Here is a 19,922-nt window from a genome sequence, read left to right on the forward strand (position 1 = left end):
TCTAACTGGATGAGTTGTGAGAGAATTCAAAGTAATCAAAGAGAGTTCGGACTTAGACTCTAATTGGAATTATCATATTCTGAGTCATCAAAATTTAATAACATTTTTATAAATAAAAATACAATTTTATAATTATAGATTTTTTTTATAAATATAAATTTAGTCATATACTATCTAATCAATTAATAAGGTTTCCATTATCTATATTTTAAAACATGCACATTATATATGTCACACATTATCCTTTCATAAGATATAATATGATCCCGTAATATGCCTACTGAATTACCGAACACCGTTTACCGATAATCCATTAAACATATTATAAGAGATTTTAAACGATTTCAAATTCATATATTTTTTAAACTGTGTGATGTTGACAATACAAATGATTTTTTATTGCTTTAATAAATATGCTGTGAAAATAAATGATTTGTGGATGATTGAGAACATTATTACTGTTTTCATAATTCATGAAAATTTGAACATCTTGAATACTTTATTATGGTTTGATAAATTATGTTTTATGATGATTTTATAAATTGATAGTTGTACACTTCTAATTTATATACTCAGCGATAACTATTTTTATGTTGTCGCAGGTAAAGAAAAAGAAAAAACAGTTGAGTGAGCGTAGTAGAAGCTGTATTCTGTTTGACAAGCGAATATATATTCTAAGTATACACTTTTGAATTTTTTTTTGATACGAACAATAGCTATATGTATGTAAGGAAAATTTGAGCAGTTATACAAAAGTGCTGTAATATTCTTTTTGTGACATCAACCACCAAAATATGTCACACTTTATCCTTTCATAGGATATGACATGATCTTGTAATATGCCTAATGAATTACGGAATATCATCTATCGATAATTCATTAAACATACTATAAGAGATTTTAAACGATTTCAAATTCTTTTTTTTTTTTTAACTTGGTGATAAAAGATTTAATAGTGATTCTTTAGTTTAGAAAATACCACGAAATGACTTAAGAAATGAATAAGCATTGTTAAATCTTAAAGAAAATTTGATAAAAAACCGGCGTAGTGACGACTGAAAATTCAAGTAATAAAAAATTTAAACCTATTAAAATAAACCTGTAGCAATATATATATTTATCACAAATCATCAAATCAATATTTTATCAAAGGTTGTTCTCATTCACAACCAAAGAAATAAATATTTATAAATTTACATTCAGTTGATATCACAAAAAGAATATTACAACACTTTTGTGTAGCTGCTCAAACTTTTCCTTATATACATATAGCCATTATTTATATCAAAACAAAATTCAAAAGAGTATATATAGAATGTACCTGCTTTTCAAACAGAATACAGCTTCTACTATGCTCACTCAACTACCTTTTTTTTTCCTTTACCTGCGACAACATAAAAATAGTTATCGCTGGGTATATAACTCGGTGGTGCACAACTATCAATTTATAAAATCATCATAAAACATAATTTATCAAATCATGATAAAGTATTCAAGATGTTCAAATTTTCATGAATTATAAAAATAGTAATAATGTTCTCAATCATCAACAAATCATCATCCACAAATTATTTATTTTCACAGCACATTTATTAAAACAATAAAAAATTATTTGTGTTGCCAACATCACAAAGTTTAAGTCATGACACAAAATTTCATAATCAATGCCGTGTTATAAATCATGACAAAGCTATCTCAATCCCAAATAGCAGTTACCAATAGGGGAAGCAAAGCTAACTAGCAAATATGAGTGCACTCATTCGATCTCAACCTCAACTGGCAAGCCAGAGAGGGAAGGTAACATAATCAATCTCAACCTCGTTAGCGGTTACTAATGCGAGAAGCAATTAAAGTTTATCATGCCAACTGTGGTTTCAAAATAATTTAAAACAATTTCCATTTAAATAACAAAATTTCAAATTATCATAAATCAACATATAAAGTTAAGTCTGTCATGCCAACTGTGGTTTCAAAATAATTTAAAATAATTTTTATTTAAATAACAACATTTCAAATTATCACAAATCAATATATAAGGTTGACAGCACATCAATTTCACAAAACACTTCTAAATCACATTCAATTTGGCCACGCCTTTACTATAATAAAACAAATGGCCAAATGTCCGCCTTTTCAATACAATAATACATTCTTTTCAACATTCAAAATATTCTCAAAACAATGTAAATAATTCTCAAAGACAAGGTAAATTCACATTTGGTTTGTAGCAAATCCATTATTTTCATAAGCAAATTTAGAATATAATAAATTTTGAGTTGTGCACAAACTTTATCTTAGTCTCCTTACTTTGACTTAATTATTCCTTTACTTTCAAGTCCTCTTCTTCACTAAAATATATAATTTCAAAAGTTTCAATACTCATTCTAACATGTACTAGTAGCTAATCAATTAAATTCCTAGTGAATTCCTAACATAACTACGCATTCTAACTATTTCAAGTTACAGGGCAGCATTGGAACATGTCCCTAAAACTTAAATTTCAGTTTAGTTCCAGTTATAATTTATCAAAGTGATCTCCATAAAAGTTGTTCATCTATGTCTTACCTTTAATTATTATTTTGAATCACTCAATTTAGAGGTCTAGATCATTAGTTATTGTCAAAATACTAGGTACTACTCTTGGGTGTCTTACCCTGCAATTCTCAGGTTTTCTAGATTTTTATCTAAATTTACATTCAATATCCAAGCACTTTATACCCATAATTTGTACTAGGTCTTTAAAGCAAAGTTTTAGACTTTTGTCTTAAGTTTTCAAATATTTTTATAACACCTCAATTGGAGATATACAAAGGAAGATATGTCACGTTAACCACACCAAGGTCATAGAGCAGAATTGCTGAGTTGCAGAAATTTCAGTTTTGAAATTTCTAAATTATTCTAAAATTTTAACTACTTTGCCCTAAGAATTTGATCCGGGTCAAAACATAAAAGTTGTAGCTGTATGTCATATGTTTATTTTGGCTTTAGAATCATCTGATTTGCATCTGTGTAGCTTGAGTTATGGTCCTTTTTCCAAAACTGTTCAAGTAACAAATTCTCAGGTTTCAGGTATGATCTGAAATCCAAGCAAATTTCTGAACTTACTTTGTCTAACTAATTTGGATAGGTTACAACCATAATTTAACATCATGATCTTCATATGAATTGTTCTCCTATGTCTCAGGATTACATAGGTTTAAGAATCACTCAATTTGAAGTTTTATAGAGTGAGTTATGCTCAATTAAGTAAGTACTATTCATTTTGTCAAATTTTCAGGTTTTAATTTTGCATTATCGGATCCTAGCCATAATTTAAGTATCTTATCGTCAATTTCAGGGCAAGTATTCTTCATGAAAGTTTTAGCATATTATCTTAATTTTCATTTTCCATTGGTTCACATCAATTAGAGTTATGTAGCTCAAATTATGAGCATTTAACTCCACTAGACTCAAGCTGTCTAGATTCAGCACATAAGGCACAACTTCAATCCACATAACTTTTGCATGAAATCCTCATTATTTCTCAATAAATACACATCCAATCATCATAATATAACCATAATAGCATTAAATATGCTTCCTACCATGAAAACCCCAATTGCACAAAAACCCTAATTCCCATCTTTCAATTTCAATCAACCCCAAGTGCATAATTCATGTATACAACTTCATTCAAGCCTAGAATTCAAGTTAATTGCATTAAAGCACAAAAACCCCTAACTCCATAACCCTTGACCGAAATTCCCTTCTTCATATCATGCATGATTTCACTCAATTTCCATATTTTATAGAATTAAACTTGAAATATATAAATTCACAATTAATTTAACTTGAATCATCACTTACCCCAAATTGGCTATCTTTTCTTCTTCACAAATCTTTCAAATTTCTTTGATTTCTTACTTGCTATCTTCAATTTAGGGCTTAATTCAAGATTTTCTCTTGTTTTACTGTAGAAATTGTGAAAGAAATTGAGGGTTATTAAGCTTGGAAGTTTTAACAATTGTGCAAATGAGAGAGAGAGAGAGAGGGTGGACAACTCACTTGAAGAAAAGAAGAAGATGAGTTGATGATGGTGATAGTGATGTAATTAAAGGAGTTTCTATCTTCCATAAATAAATTTTGTTTTATTATAAAATATCCCCAAATATTTATAATTAAATTTTTATTTATATTTATTACAATTTAATAATTCCTTCTATGTCCCCTTTAATTTTTCATACTTCTTTCAATTAATTAAATCCCATTCTAATGTGTTAATCTCACTTAATTTAATTGACATTTAGATCAAAAGTCAATTTAATAATAAATATGCTTATTATCTATTTTTTTACTAAACACATTAACTATTTATTAATTATTTATAAATATTTTAATCAAACACTTAAGGCTTCTTTTATTTCATGGAAAATATTTTTCTGAAAAATATTTTTTACTTTTTTTATCGTTTGAGACACTAAGAAAAATTAGTTAATGAAAAATATTTTCCTAGTTAAAAGGAAAATTAAATCATTTTCAAATATTTTACATTTTCTAAATTTTGATAATCTTATTGAAATATGAAAATATTTATACATGCATGATATAAATATATACTATTTATTTAACATTAAAATCAAATAATAGAAAATATTTTTATAGAAAGTTTTTTAAGAAAATATTTTTCTTGAGAAATATTTTTCATACACAAATAATTTTTGTGAAACAAATGTAGTTTTAATTACTTAAAATTTTAAATAATTATTAGCTTAAATTACTTATAAACACCTAATTTTCATAAGCTAAGTCAAATATTTTCTTAATTTTGTGTTATCTTTTGGTATTTGGCTACCAAATTCTTTGGATCATCCTATCCTTCTCTACCCATATCCAATATCTTCAAGATGGAGATTCTATTTTTTACAAAAATGAAATACCCATTATTTTTATTTACATTATGTTTGGGAGGGAATTTTTGAAGGTAAGATGTGGGTTTTAAAGGTAATTATAATTAGTTTATATGTTTGGAAGTTTTTTTTTTTTTTTATCTACTAAATTAGTAGCTTTTAAAAATTTTAATAAATAATAATTTTATATTTACTATATTATCCTCTTTATTTTTTTAAATTAAATATTTTATGTTAATCATGTTATCCTCCAAAAATGCTTAATATCATTTATTTTTTATTTTTTTATAAATATTAATTTTCAACTCGTTGGATTATTGCACTTCTCATTGCATTTGTTGGATTATATTGATTTCCGTATGTTTATTTTTGAATTTTATTTGAAAAAAAATATGAATTTTTTTTTCAGATTTATTTTTTTATTTCAGTTTTTTTTAATTTTTTGAAAAATCATATTTATTAAAAATAAATATAATTAATTTAAATATTAAAATACATCTCCTTACATAATAAGAATATTTTTTTAAATTTCATGCTTTGCTTTATTTTCTCATATTTTATTTCTAAACAATATCAAATTATTAAACTATCATCCACTATACCTTCTATCAAATAAATAAAATTAAAAAAATCTTACTTTTATATTTCATTTTCTCACCTTATCTTACATAAAAAACCTTACTTTTATCTAGGGGTGGTGAGCATTTGGTTCAAACCGAACCGAATCGAATCGAACAGAATTAAATTATAAAAATCGAACTGCAAATTTTAGAAATCGAATCGAATAGAAATGGATAAAAAATCAAATCGAACCAAACCGCTCTATTTCAGTTCAGTTCGGTTTAAACTGATCGGTTTGATTTTTTATTGATTTTTAATTTAGACTTGATTTTCAAGTTATTTGGTCTAATTTTAACTTGGTTTGAACCTAATAATCATTAATCAATAAAATTAAACAATTAATATATATATAATTAAATATAATTCATAAATTATTCATAAAAATAAATCAATTCAAAAATTGATTCGGTTCGATTTAGTTTGATTTGACTATATAAATTACTATTCGATTCGATTTAATCGATTTTTTTCTCTTCAAAATCAAATCGAATCGAAATAACCGAAATTTTTATAATGTAAAACCGAACCCAACCGATTGAATTTTAAAATCGAACAGAACCGATTAAATTTTAAAATCAAACCGATTGAATCAAATTGACTCTATTCGATTCAATTTTTCAATTTGAACCGAATTTTGCTCGGCCCTACTTTTATCTCCTTATATTTGAGTTGAAATTTACTCAAAACTAATTATAAAATAAAAATAATAATAATAAAAAAAAAAAACTGAGAAGCTGTGCGGATGAGAAAATTCGAAAATGTAAAAAAAAAAAAAATTCAAATTACTAAACTCGCCATATTTTCCCGCACAAAAAGTCACTTTCAGCCTTTCCATCTCCCTAGTATCGTTCTCAATTCCACTCTCCCAAAATGCAAGTCAAATTGAAACCCTAGCTGTCAATTTCATGTTCCTCTCCAATTCTCTCAATTGCCCACTCAATTATGGCCTCAAATCCTCCGATCGTTGAAGATCCTTGCAACACCGAGACCGAAGAGGAAACTATCGCTTTCAGGAAGAAGCGATCAAGGCGCGTGAGCTTTGCTGACATTGAGATCACCTCCGTCCACATCTTCAACCGCGACGAGGACTATGAGACTCCTCCACGCTCCTCTGAGAAGAACTCGGGCTCCGGAAATGCCTCCGAGGCAGAGAATGAGGTGCTAGGGTTTTTCAGGGACCTCGCTGATAGTGATGATTCCAAAGAAATGTCTCCAACTGGAGATGATGACGATGACGACGACATTGTCAATGCGAGGAAGTCGTTTCTGAGACCAATTGAGTCACCTTCTCCTGGAAGTACTATAGTTGGGTCTGCTACTTCGAATGATGGTTCGTTTTCTTTTGTCGATTCGTTTTTTGTTAGAAATTTTGCTGCTTTCATGTATATGTTTCTAATAAACCAGATTAGCTTCTTCTACTTCACTCTTATTTCAGCAAAAATTCAAAAATGAATGTTGATCAGTTAAATTTGAATTGGGGGATTTCAGTGGGTGGTTGACGTAGGAGAGATAAAATGTGCATACTGCATGACTGAGGATCATCCAGCTGGGTGTTTATTTGATAAGAACTTGAGAGTTGATAATTCCAGTTGTATGTATAATGACTCAGGTTATTCAAGCCAGTAAATTGACCCCTAACATTTCAGATAATCAATGCAAGATGGCTCAAAGAATAAATTTATCATTTCTTGCTCTTGATATATGCATCACCAAAATATTGAGGCATTTCGTTTTTTGTCTTTTTCAGAAGATAATTTTTTTGGTCCTGTATCAGCAAGTTTTATCAGACCTGGGCGATTGTCTGACTCTGCTGCCTCAGATGATAATCATGATATTACAATGGATTCCACAGCATTTTCAATGCATTTCCATAGTCTTGCAAGGTCAGATTCAGGAGGAAACACTCTTGTAGAGAAAACACCTTCCCATGTCAGCACTCCTTCTGATTCAGGGAGTTTTATGGTACTAACAAGAGCTAAGAAGCTAATTCCACAGGTTTCTCTTCCTTTTGAGAAAGTTAGTGGTGGGAGAGATTCAAACGAAATGAGTCTTGTTGGAGAAAAACCATACAATTATGATTACGGGGAACTTTCTCCTACACTTGAAGCACTTTTGGCAGAAGGCAGCAAAAATCCGCAAGATTCGTCTGTTTCTGATTCTAACAACAAAAAATCATTGAAGAGGAGTGACCTTTCTACGTTTGATGAGAATCCGAGGGGCCGCATAGATGAAAAAGATTACATGGATAAAGAAACAAGCAATATTGGTAAGCTAGACATATATACTGAGGGAGAATCTGCAGCTTGCATGGAATTGGATGAGGTGAATGGTGTTTCCTTGACCACCCTTGTTGATCAGAATATTAGTGGTGGCTCATGTCATAGAAATGAAGATTTGGCAGCTGATGTGGCTGTTGATCAGCAAATTCAAACTCCTAATCATCTAAGCAAAGTAAGACTTCTCTTCTGGATTGGATTTTCCCCAGTGCTTTGGTTTCTTCAATTCAATATACAGTAAGTTGCCCCACTCAGGTGGTCGTGAATGATATAGATTAATTGCCTGGGTTACTTTTTTTTTTATTTGATGCTCAATAAGATCCTTAAATTTTTTTTTTTGGACTTTTGAGTTGTGATTTTTATGTTGGCATTATGCCTTATTGCAATAATTTTCATTCTACTTTATATTGTTGGTTTTGCATGCATCCATAATGCCACATGTTTTCATTTCATTTGTCCCTTTATAATCAAACACCAGGCAATATGACTGATGGAAACTCCTATAGTGTTGTTTTCCTTGTCACCTCTTGGTTAGCAGTTGCTAGCTGTTCTGACACAGTTCCACATCTTCTATTTGTTTCCATGTTGCTCAAAGTGGCCAAATTCAGTAATTTTGCTGAACATTTATTGAGTTTCCTGTATTGTCATAGGAAAGTAAGCTAGTGACTTGTGCACAGCAATTTTTATTTCAATTGCAGGTGAATGATGAACATAGTAAACCTCCGATTGGAATGAACATGCTTAATGTCGAGCTCCCTGCTGCTAGTGGTGGTTGCACACTTAGTGTGGACAGTAAAGTTCGTCAGTGGAATGTATTTTCACATGATGAATCGCGAAAAGATCCCATTGAGGGCTGCTTGGAAGAAACTTCTAACAATAAAAGAGATAATTATGCTGTTTATCAGAATTCTGATCAACAACATAGATCTCCAGCAGTTGGGTCCATATCCTCATTGTCTGCTAAACAGCAGAAAATATTTTTGGATGCTGCTAAATCCTGCAGACAATTATCATATGCTACTCCTTCCCCAAGACAACCAGGTTCTTTTTTTGGCAAGGAAAATATAAGCAGCAGAGAGAATATTTTGCCTGGTTACAGCAGTTATAAGTTCAAAATTTTTGAGCCTTCACCTCTTGCATATTCATTGAAAGATGGAATTGAAAAATCAAAACTTAGGTTATCAAAGCTCCTTTCATCTACAACGTCACCCCTCAATGCTGTTGGTGAAGAGAACTGCAAAGGCATTAAGGGTATAAATGCGGATGCCCTGGTTACCAATTTAGAAAAGCATTTATTTAGTGTTGATCAGAAGAACAGAGATCTTGAGAGAACAGACTACAGGGATAGTGCTGGTGTATGGAACCCTAAGAATGATGGCAGTTTGAGTGAAAAGGAGGGAACTATATGCCTTGGAGAAGATGCAGAAACTCTGATTCCTGCGTCTTCACATATTCTTTCCAAGGAGGGAGATACTCAGCTGATGTCAGAAATGGCTTCACCTTCTCAGTTCACTTCATCACAGAATAATGTCAGCGAACATATTTCCATGCCAGAGAACTCCAAAAAACAGACAGTTGGTTTTGGCTCTGATTCCCCATCAGTCAAGATTGAACTAGATCATGGCATTGATGTGAAAACAAGCAGACAACCTGGTAAGTTTGTTCCTTCAGCAAAAATGTTGGATCAGAGGCTATCCTCATCAACAGAAAATCATGGTACTGTCACTCAGGACCCTCAGAACTTTGAGCTTGTTTGTGTTGGCTTAGGACAAGATAAGACTTCAATATGTAATGTTACCAGCAATAACTATTCTGCTGCAGCAACTGATGAATCAGAATCCAGGTTTTCTGAAGGCACAAAGCAGTCCACCTCATCCCTCACAGAGATTAATCATTTTGGAGACATTGATCAAGTGGAAAAGGTGCATGACAAGCAAAGTTACCCTCCTAATCTGCAGAATGCATCTGAAACCTTACCAAATATAGGAACTCCTTTTAAGGAGAGGAATGCCCTGAAGTTCCTCTCAAGAAGCCCAGATCGGAATATCCCTTTTGCAACTGACCCAATCCATTCTGAAGGCGAGCTTCCTGGGGAATGGAATGAAGCTTCTCTTTCTGCCTCAGATTCCCTCTACATTCATCGGAGAAATGTGAATGAGTCATCATTTATGAAGGTTATTTCTCCCTCTCTCTCTCTAATTTGGTGCAATATTGTCCTAGGTTGTTTGTTAATGTTAATTGGCCTGATGACCAATAAAATCCAAATCAATGGGCATTTTTTGAATTCTGATCAAACCTTTTAATTTTTTTTTCAATTTTAGCTTGATTTCGGAAATTGCTTGAAAGTTTATCCTAATAATCAACATTGAAATTAATGATAATATTTCACTACTAACTAGAAATATATATATTTTTTTATTCTCCTTCCCCTCTCTGTCTCTCTCTTCTCCTTCACCTTTGCCTCCTCTTTCCCTCCTACAATTCAATCAAAGTATTAAAGACAAGCCAAGTTGGTTTGAGTTGTCTTGAATATTTACAGACATGAATCCTTGGGACAAAGGACCATTTCTAGAACCACAATAATTCATCCTCCTCCTGCCATATCTTAAATCATCATCATACCAACCAACATGTCCATGGTGCTCAAAACCTACCCAACTGTTGTGTACTGCAGAAGCGTGTAAACTGCAAAGAAATAAAGTAAACACACAAAACAATAATATTTACGTGGTTCACCCTCTCGGCATAGGGCTACATCCACGGGTATACCATTTTCCACTATCAATAATAATAAATCATCCTTACAAGCTCAAAGTTATACTACCCATAAACCCAATTACACCTAAGAGAACCCACATTGTATCAACTACTCATAGTAAATATATTAGTTAGTCTCTCTCAGTCTCCTCTAAACATAACCTAATGTATTTACTATTTTAACTACTACACCACAAAGGGTGTCTTCAACTATATGGGCAAGAGCTCTTTCATCAATGGACAAGAATCTCTTCCTCTTGAATTCTATGTCCTTTCTCCGCCTTAGGCCGAAGACTCTCTTTGTTGCAATGGGCAAAAGCCCCTCATCAATGGGTAGAGCCAAATCCGCAGCAATTGGCAAGGCCCCTCTCTACAATGGGCGACAGCCTCACTCCATGAGCTGAAAGCCAAACAATCTTTTCCATCGTTCTCCTATTTATAGTGTTAATTCCCTCAATCCTAATCTGATTAGGAGTCCCACTCAATTTAGGAATAACACTAAAATAAGAGTTCTACTTTATATAGGAAATATTCCTCTATCTTATTAAGGAATATTTCTCCTATTCAAATTAGAAAAATGTCTCTTCAAATCTTACTAGGATTTTGAGTCATAATTCTAACAAATACATTGAGTATGGTTAAAGCAACTCAGGCTAAATGGCCTAGGATGTGGGTTTGACACTCCATGAGCTCGCACAGCTGAACTTAGCTCTTGGCTTTTCTTGGAAAAGGTTGTCTTGAGCTTATGATCATTTTGATGACCTCCAAGAGCCTGGGAAGTGGGAACTGGTGAGCATGATAATTTCCATAGGACTGCAATAATGGTGGAGGGAGAAAGAAAGCAGGGTTGCTGAATGGGGGAGAGAGAGAGGGAGAGGGGGGGGGGGGGGGGGGGAAGGAAAGGGAAAAATTATTAAAAAAATTTTCAATATTTTTAATAAGAATTTTTAATTATTTTACTACTAAAGTTTTTATTATTTATTCCAGTTTTGACTGGTTGGCTAAAACTGCAACCAAGAATTTTCCCAAGTAAGGCTAAATTTGCCAAAACTGAACAAACACGCTAGAGTTGCATTTTTTTTGTTCATTAGGCGGTGTTAATATTGGTTTTGGCATTCTTTGGATGCTTTTGAAGTTTAACATTCTAAGTTTGATGTAATGCTTGAACCAGAGCCCCTTTAAGAAAGTGATGACTCAGAGTCCCGTTAAGAAGGAGCAATCTCAAAGGCCATCCAAGAAAGAACTGTGTAATTTGTTAAATGATGATAATGTACAATCCTTGGCTCGGAAAAATATACTGTCTCCAAACTTCAATACTAGTGTACCTGGTGATAGTGACAGCCATCTGGAACTCCATGTTTCACATAGCCAAATTCCTGAACAAGATATTGAAAATTCTTCTCTGCGGAAAAGAAGAATTGAAGAATTAGTTCCTGAGGATGGATATCATGAAGATACAATTAGGAGCATCAAGAGGAGTCCAAACATTCACAAAAGTCAGGGTTCTAATTTTGAGCTAATGTTGGCATGTGCTAGTGGCAGTGATGATAAAGGAAAGATGACAAGAAGTGACACAACGATGAAGCTTTGGAGTGATGTATGTGCATATTACTAATCTCTTTTGTTAAATTACCTGCACATCTGGGTTTGCCATTCAAAGGTAGACTTGTATAAGTTATGCTTAGCTAATCTTCACATTTTTCATCTTGTGTTTTTGATGTGATAATTTTCCCCATAATTACTTCTTCCATAGATGTTTGTGGACTTCAGCCCTCGAACCAAAATTGTATTTTGTGGTTTTCCTGAAGAAGAAAGGCAAATGATAAAAAGTATAAATAAACTAACATCTCAAACTATTTAATAAAAAGTCATGGTGACTCCTGATAAAATAGTCAATTTTAATGTGATGATAGATGATGGAGTAAACATTGGGAAATAAAACATCTTGTCAAAACAACCACAAGATGACACATTGTAAATTATCAATACCACATGGTTATTTTGTGTTAAATTTTGTGTTTTCCTTGCAGATTTTGCTAAAATTCTTGACAGATACACGGCAGTTGTTCTCTCCATTTATAGATAAACTAAATATAATATCGGTAATATGTAGTCCTCTCTTCCTTTATGACCAGTTTGTGTTGTTTTTATTTACATTATTTATTGTAGTTTGTTTTCACCATGTAGATAGGTGTTCTACAAGATATTTTGGTTCACCAGGAGAAGATTAAGGTTTATGAGATACTCTGTACCCAAATACAGCCTCAGGTGTGAGGAATGAGTGAAAAGTATCTCCTTATGAAATATACAGTTTTGCAGTCTAGCCCAACCTTTTTCCTTCTAACACCATTTTGGTACTTTTTTGCAGAAAATGTATGATCAGTCCAGTGAAGTTAGGCATAAAAGGTGGTTTCTCATCTTATTGATATTACCATGTCATGAATATGGATGTCTTTTGTCCTTACATTATTGATTTTGAATTAATTTTGCACAAGAAATGCTGATTAGTTAGTTAATGTTACAGAGTGGCTGAAACAAAAATGTTGCTTTATAAGTTAGCATATGAAAGGGCAAGGCAGCAATTAAAATCTGTCAAGCATAAGAAATTACTGGTATTTCTCCCCTTCTTTTTGTGTTTTACATTTTTTCAATTATGCATATTCTTAGTTCTTTGTCATCTGCCTCTATTCTTGGATGCAGAAAAGAGCACAAGAAATGAGCTCTGCGATTCATAGGTCTGAGATGCTGAAGTCGAAACAAAAATTTCTATTTGTGCCTAGTGGCAGCGATACTATGGTTGATAGTCTTAGAAATTCGTGCACATCTAATTTGGGCAGCAAACATGAGGTACATACATCAGTTTTAACAGGAGGTACCCTTGCACATCTATTCTTGTTCATTTGCCAATAAAATAAATTTTTGGTGGCATTAAGGACTAAGGAGATTATTTTCTTAAACTTTTTTAATACAAGGGTAAACCATTTTCAGGAACTGTAGGAAGAAAAAGAATGATTTGAATAAAAATTTGTGTATTGTACTGCAAAATGGTGTTTTGATCTTGTTTTAAAAAGACGATAGTCAGCCCTTGCAATGTTTTCCTATTTAGAAAAGTGTTGAAAGGACTTGATATTTTGAGAACTATGGGAGCTCTTTGTCTGCACAGGTTTCCAAATCCCAAGGGTTCATTTTTTTTTCCAAAATCAGAACGCAAGGAGTTTTTTTCTGAGGTTTACTCTGTTTTCCCCACCCCTAACCTCATATCATCCTTGTTATTACCTTGTCAGGAGGGGATTTGGTTATTGCATTGATGCTTTCTAATGCATTGTAATAGATGTTGGAACAAAGAGAGATATGAGTGTATAGTTGCCATGCCATCCTAAGTGAAGTCCACGTAAAATTGTCTATCTAGTTTCATGAAATGATCATTGGAAATTGGAGATATAAACCATAATGATATTTCTTTCTAATTAGTGCATAAATCTTCACAGATTATTGGTGGAAGTTAGATCCATAGATGCATAGCGTGTAAAGCTGTAAACATGGAATGTTTGACAGTACACATGCTGCATTCATGTGGATAATTTTTGTTATAGAATAGGAAAGTCAACATTGTATATTCCTATTTAGTATATTGTTTATTCCTATTTAATTAGCATAATTATAAGGATTTGTATTCCTACTTAGCTTTAGGTTCAAGTGTATATAGATATGTACTAAAATTGCTTTGAGCATATATGAGAACTATATTATTCTACATGGTATCAGAGCAATTCTCGTGAATTTGGCTCTAAATTTTTCTCCTTGTGTCCTTTGCTCACCTTATTGCCAACTCTACCCTTCTATGGTTGCCTGTTTGGTGTTATGGAGAAGTAAGAAACAGTCTCCTGATCTAATGCTGAATCTGAATACAGAGCCATGACAAAAATTTATATGTGAAGTGATGTGGATATATTAATTATTGAATGAAGTTGGTTTTAAAACCTTACCACATGCTAAGTTGTAGTGTGACTATCAAACTGCTCTCCATATCGCTTATAATCCTATGTTTCATAAACGAATCAAACATATCGAAATTGATTGTCACTTTGTTCGTGAAATGATTCAACAGGATGTAATCTCAATAGGATACATGAAGACTAGAGAATAGTTAGGGTATCTTTACCAAAGCTCTCAATGGAGCCCAAGTTGACTTCATTTGTAACAACTTGGGCATAATTAACATCTATGGTTTAGCTTAAGGGGAGTGTTATAGAATAGGAAAGTCAACATTGTATGTTCCTATGTATTTTATTGTATATTTCTATTTAATTAGCATAATTATAGGGATTTTATTCCTATTTATTTGATATGTACTAAAATTGCTTTGGAAATAAATGAGAAATCATATTATTCTACAATTTTTCTTCTTTTCATAATACAATGAGGTTTTCTTTTGAGGAATATTTAATTTATTCTTTAACCCACATCTTCATATTTACCAGTATATTTTATTTATGTCCATTCTGACAATAGAATGTCTTCAAAGATCTTGGAGAGTATCAATTTCATTTTAAGTTTCATCATAAAATGCATGATTTATTATTCTGCAGGTTTCTTGGGAAAAAGTGGCCACACTGAAGCATGAATGTGAAGCTTTAGATAGGAAAATAAAGAATCTAATGAAATCTTTCCAGAATTACTTCAAAATGAAGGGAGAACCAAGCTGCTCTGAGACAATTGTACTGCTCAATGATCACCTGAAGAAGAAAACCTCTTGCAGGCTTATTCATGATGATTTGAAGGTCTTCCTTCTTTTATAATGATTTTTATCACATGTAATACAATGTTTTAGTCACTGAAGAGAGGTGTCCTGTCTGTTATTGCATCAGTTGTGGGAAGTTGATGATTTTGGGAGCAGAAATGGGAAAGAAAATATTGTTCTCAACTACCAAGGCTTAATCTCCAAAAGGTTGCTTCTTTGTTGATTTTCCCCCTTCTTTTATGCTATCTCCAATTGAAACATAAAATGGATATTTAATTTGAATATGCCTTATTGCCCTTAATTGTATTATTTTGTTGTGTGAGATGCAGATTTGTCATAAATGATGGTCCTATTCCTAGTATATTTGTTTCAAACGCATTGAATGACATCATCATCGCAAAGGTAATGTAGTGAAGCATGTCTGTAGGTGATTAGTTTAATTTGATGTGCTCATTCTAAACTCAGTGTTTCTTTTTTATTAGAACTTTCCTAACATGGATGCTCGCGTGGCATTTGCATGTGTCCTAAATGCTAAGAACACAAAGAAGCATGTTGGGTCCAAAAGTTTTGCACAAGAAACACAAGTAAGTCTTGATCTCTTTTTGCATCTGGCCTCCTTTTTTTTTTTATGCCATATTTTTTTGGACTCTGCAGATGCAAATGTGTTTTTTTTTTCCACTTCCTCTCATGTGCCATAACATATTTTTGCAATCAATTGATATTTTGTTTCATATGGTTTTTCTATTAGCCTTGGGTTGTTAGATTTACTTAACTTCATGGGTTACGATGTGTTTGTGTGTGTGTGTGTGTACATCTTACTGAATAATTCTGTGATCCTTGAATACTATCCATAGTATCTTTCGTTCTAAATTTCTGATGCCATTTCGGTTTCGCAGATTACCTGTTCACTACTACATAATCTACTTGATGTGGTTGGGGAAGTACAATTAGCACAATTAGAAATTAGAAATGTGGTCCAGACATGCTTTTGTTCTTCCTCTGGTAACTGATAATGCTTTTGCAATCCTTCTATGTTTCTCTTTTATTTATCTGTGGGTTTTCTCATTCAATTCATATGATTTTGTAGTTTTGGCTTCAAATTATTCCTATATATAAACTTATACTCCAGAAGGCCTGAACTAACTTTCAATTTGTATGGTTTTCTTATTTCCAGTTGAGCAGCTGGATTTGCAGCTTTGTTTCATTGATTTTAACAATGGTAGGAAGGTGATGGTGACTCTTGACATGACTTGTTTGAAATGGTAAAATTTGCACAACTTATATTTTTGTCATTATTGCTAAAAGTTATGTACACTCAATGCCATATGTTAGTAGAACAATATTTTGAACTGATCAAGTTATGAACTAATTCATTGAACTGCTGGCTAGTGTTGGCATTGCTTAAGCTGTTCCAGCAAGGGTAGGTCCTGATACAGAAATGCCCTACTCATTTTTGCATGAATTGGTAACTGACAAAAACCTGTGATCTTTGCATGTTCTAGCTCAAGGCTTTCACCATTGCAGCAGATGTTTGCCTCTACTTGCAAAGATCATAAAGAATAATACTTCTGTCAGTAGGTTCTAGTCTCCAGGAATCACTTGTACTCAATTCAACTAAACCTTAATTCCAAACTAGTTGGCATTAGCTATATGAATTTTTATCCTCCATCCCAGTAATTTAAGACTACATCTTTAGAAAGATCTAGAGTAGCCAAACCTGTTTTTACTACCCTCCCCCCACATCAATGTGAATCACTTGTATTTACTTTTGTGAAAATATTAAGCTTAACATGTAATTATTGTTCTCCCTTCTTTTTGGCATGTTTGAGTCCAACACCTACCTTCGAAATCCAGTGCATTTGACATGATGAATGTTGGTTTTGGCTTCTGAAATTTTGTGATGTGGCTTGTGGGATACTCATCCTATCTGTCACTGGATGTGTCAACCCTAGAAAGAAGTTGAATTTTGCAAAATCTATTGTCACTTAAGCAACATTTTAATTTTTGGAAGCATTGTCTTCATAAGGTAGGTAGTGCTATTGCTTGATTTCAAAACTCTTCCATCAGGTCTCAACTCTCAATTGGCCATAAAAAATGGTATTGAACTTGCAGCTGTGCATTCAGTAAAACAAATGAGTGAACCACATTCAAACTAGGAGCTTAGGTTTTTTTTTTTTTTTTTTTTTTTTTTTTTTTTTTTTGTGGCATATATTGCTGTGGGTTGAATGCATATCAGATTATTCATTCAAAAGTAAAAGTTATACCCGTTTGGTTAACTATTCTTGCTCCTGGTTTTTAAGCACTCTGCATCAATGAAAGTGTTTGTATTATAGGGTAGGTTACACTAAATCTGAATGGTAATCTGAGTTGCCTAATTTTTGAACTCACTGATTATGAATGTTTGGAGTCTCACAGTAGATGTGAGATTTAATGGCTATTATTTTCTTTTGGGTTGGGTTAGTTTTCCACTTGCAAGAAATGTGTATAATATTACTAAAAAGTATGTTATCCAAATTAAAAAAAAAAAATAATTGATTGAGCTAATAAATAGAGCTAAAACGTATACCAAGTTGGTGAGTTTGAACCTTTAACCTGTAGCCTGAATTCACAACTTGTTGCACATGATGTCTCCTTTTTTTTATAGTATTCATTTCCTCATCCTGCTAGTGTAGATTTATGGTTTGTCATTGTTTGCGCCAACTGACCACTGGATTTCTGAAACAGTGGGATTTATCCTTCAGACATCCTTCCGTATCAATTACAAGCTTATGTTTGTGGGACTTACACGTCGCTACCCGAGTCACTATTAACTAAAATAAAAGCTGCAGTTGATGGTCTTAGAGTTGGGTATTCAAGGATTATAAGGCTTTGCAGGTGTATTTCCGAGGTGGTGCAGTCCTCAAGCACATGACCAGTGCTTCAGTTCCTTGTAGGGAAAGAGATCTGTTGCCTCTAGTTCATTTCATTTTTGTTTTCATAATAGTCATAACTCTTTCAATTATCTCCTTGCTATGATAAATTAGACTTGTGCTTCACAATTAATTCCGCAGGTGCGATTCTCGTCGATATCTATTGATAATTGTACTTTTGTTGCACTTAAAGGTCACCAATTCAATCTGAATGTGGCAAAATATATTACAGAATTCTTATTTTGATTAAGTGAAAATCTAATTAATGATGTTTATTTGATATTAGATTAATTTTTTTTCCCTCTGTGTTTGGGTTTTACTTTTCCATTATTCTCTTTGTTGGCAATTACATTTTTTAAAAAAAAATTATTTTTAAGAATAATTTTTTCTTTTTCACCTCCTAACTATAATTTCAATCAGAGCTTAAATTGTTTAAACAAAGGGATTAGGCCCTCTTTGCTTCCATTTTGTGATCAAATTTATTTTATTTTTTAATAAATTTTATGATAAAATTTATTTATAAATAAATTTTTTTATTTAATATATTTTATGTTAAATGTGAAATTTATTTCAAAAGAAATGAATGTTATATTTAGAATAAGTAAAATAAAATAAAATAATATATAATAATAGAATAATTTTATCACTTAAAATATAAATGCTTTTAAATTTAAAATTTATTTATAAATTTTATCAATTTTAATAAAATTTAATTTAATTGTAATAAATTTAATGAAATTATTTATCAAGAATTTTAAATAAATTTTTATTTAAATTAAATATTAAAATTTTAAATTTATAAATAAATTTATTTATATTAAATACTACTTTAATTTAGTTTTAATGGCTTGAATTCTACGATAGCTAAAGGACTGAAAGGGGACCCAAAATTCCTGATACCTGAAAGCATTAAAGTTGAGAGTTAGCTGAATGATTAGAACTGTGAAGCCTAGCTGTGAAAAGTTTATTGATTGTTAGACCACAAGAATGCCGTGTGAAAGGAGGATTATTTTTACAATGTTCAGCTGTAGAAGTTAGGCTTTGGTTGGTTGGTGGTGTCAACATTAAACACTACAACTTTAAACATCAGGACCACTTGGTGTATCCTGTGTGAACCATTGGAAAAACCCATGTTTGAACATCTTACCTAAGAAATTATGGCCTGTCTGTCTTGTGAATTATAACCTTTTTTTCTATTTGCCATTGTGATTTAAGAATTAAAATTGTTTTTAAAAAAAATATTATTAAAAAATTATTTTTTTAATATTTTAATAATTAAAATTTATAAAAATTCAATTTTAAATTTTAAAAAAAAAAAAAGGATAATAATTTCCCCAGCAATGCAGAGGGTGGCTGGAAAGTATTGGGATATAGGAATTGGGATTTTAATTTAAGGGGACATGATTATGATTTGTCAGTTGTCTTGACAAAATCTGGGCTTTTGTTGATTTATACCTTAGATTTTGCTAACAGGAAAAGTTGTTAGAAAGTCAAACATTTTATCCATATAATTAAATGGTCTAACCAAATCCATAATCCAAACAGAAAATAATTTAAATTTAATTTAATTTAATAGTTGTAGGAGAGAAGGGTAGTTTGGGAAATGTGGCGTTGAATCCCACATGTCTTTTCTTTGTCTTGTCATGTGGGTGACTTACGTACAAGTTCTTTTATCTGAACAAGTAGTTGTTTAGATGGTTCTCAGCCTGAGCCATCTCACCCACCACCTGCT

At 32.0% G+C, this 19,922-nt stretch overlaps 1 protein-coding gene across 5 annotated transcripts; it reads left to right on the plus strand.

The window, feature by feature from the left end:
• Positions 1-6,314: 6,314 nt before the first annotated feature.
• LOC110648837 (uncharacterized) lies at positions 6,315-18,475 on the plus strand. Of its 5 annotated transcripts, XM_021803194.2 has the most exons (17): positions 6,316-6,837; positions 7,255-7,958; positions 8,461-9,499; positions 9,605-9,957; positions 11,712-12,137; positions 12,571-12,642; positions 12,728-12,808; positions 12,909-12,946; positions 13,065-13,152; positions 13,241-13,387; positions 15,130-15,321; positions 15,409-15,488; positions 15,611-15,683; positions 15,764-15,865; positions 16,178-16,283; positions 16,456-16,543; positions 18,006-18,475. In XM_021803194.2, exons 1-17 carry the CDS (start codon positions 6,450-6,452, stop codon positions 18,190-18,192), a joined length of 4,164 nt encoding a protein of 1,387 aa, XP_021658886.2. In that variant the 5' UTR covers positions 6,316-6,449; the 3' UTR covers positions 18,193-18,475. The 5 variants fall into 5 exon arrangements, with proteins under 5 accessions (XP_021658887.2, XP_021658886.2, XP_021658883.2 ...); XM_021803191.2 differs by having other exon boundaries at positions 8,461-9,957; XM_021803193.2 differs by having other exon boundaries at positions 8,482-9,957.
• The last annotated feature ends 1,447 nt before the right edge of the window (positions 18,476-19,922 follow it).

Source organism: Hevea brasiliensis, chromosome 7, assembly GCF_030052815.1.
Source record: "Hevea brasiliensis isolate MT/VB/25A 57/8 chromosome 7, ASM3005281v1, whole genome shotgun sequence".
Taxonomy (NCBI): Eukaryota; Viridiplantae; Streptophyta; class Magnoliopsida; order Malpighiales; family Euphorbiaceae; genus Hevea; species Hevea brasiliensis.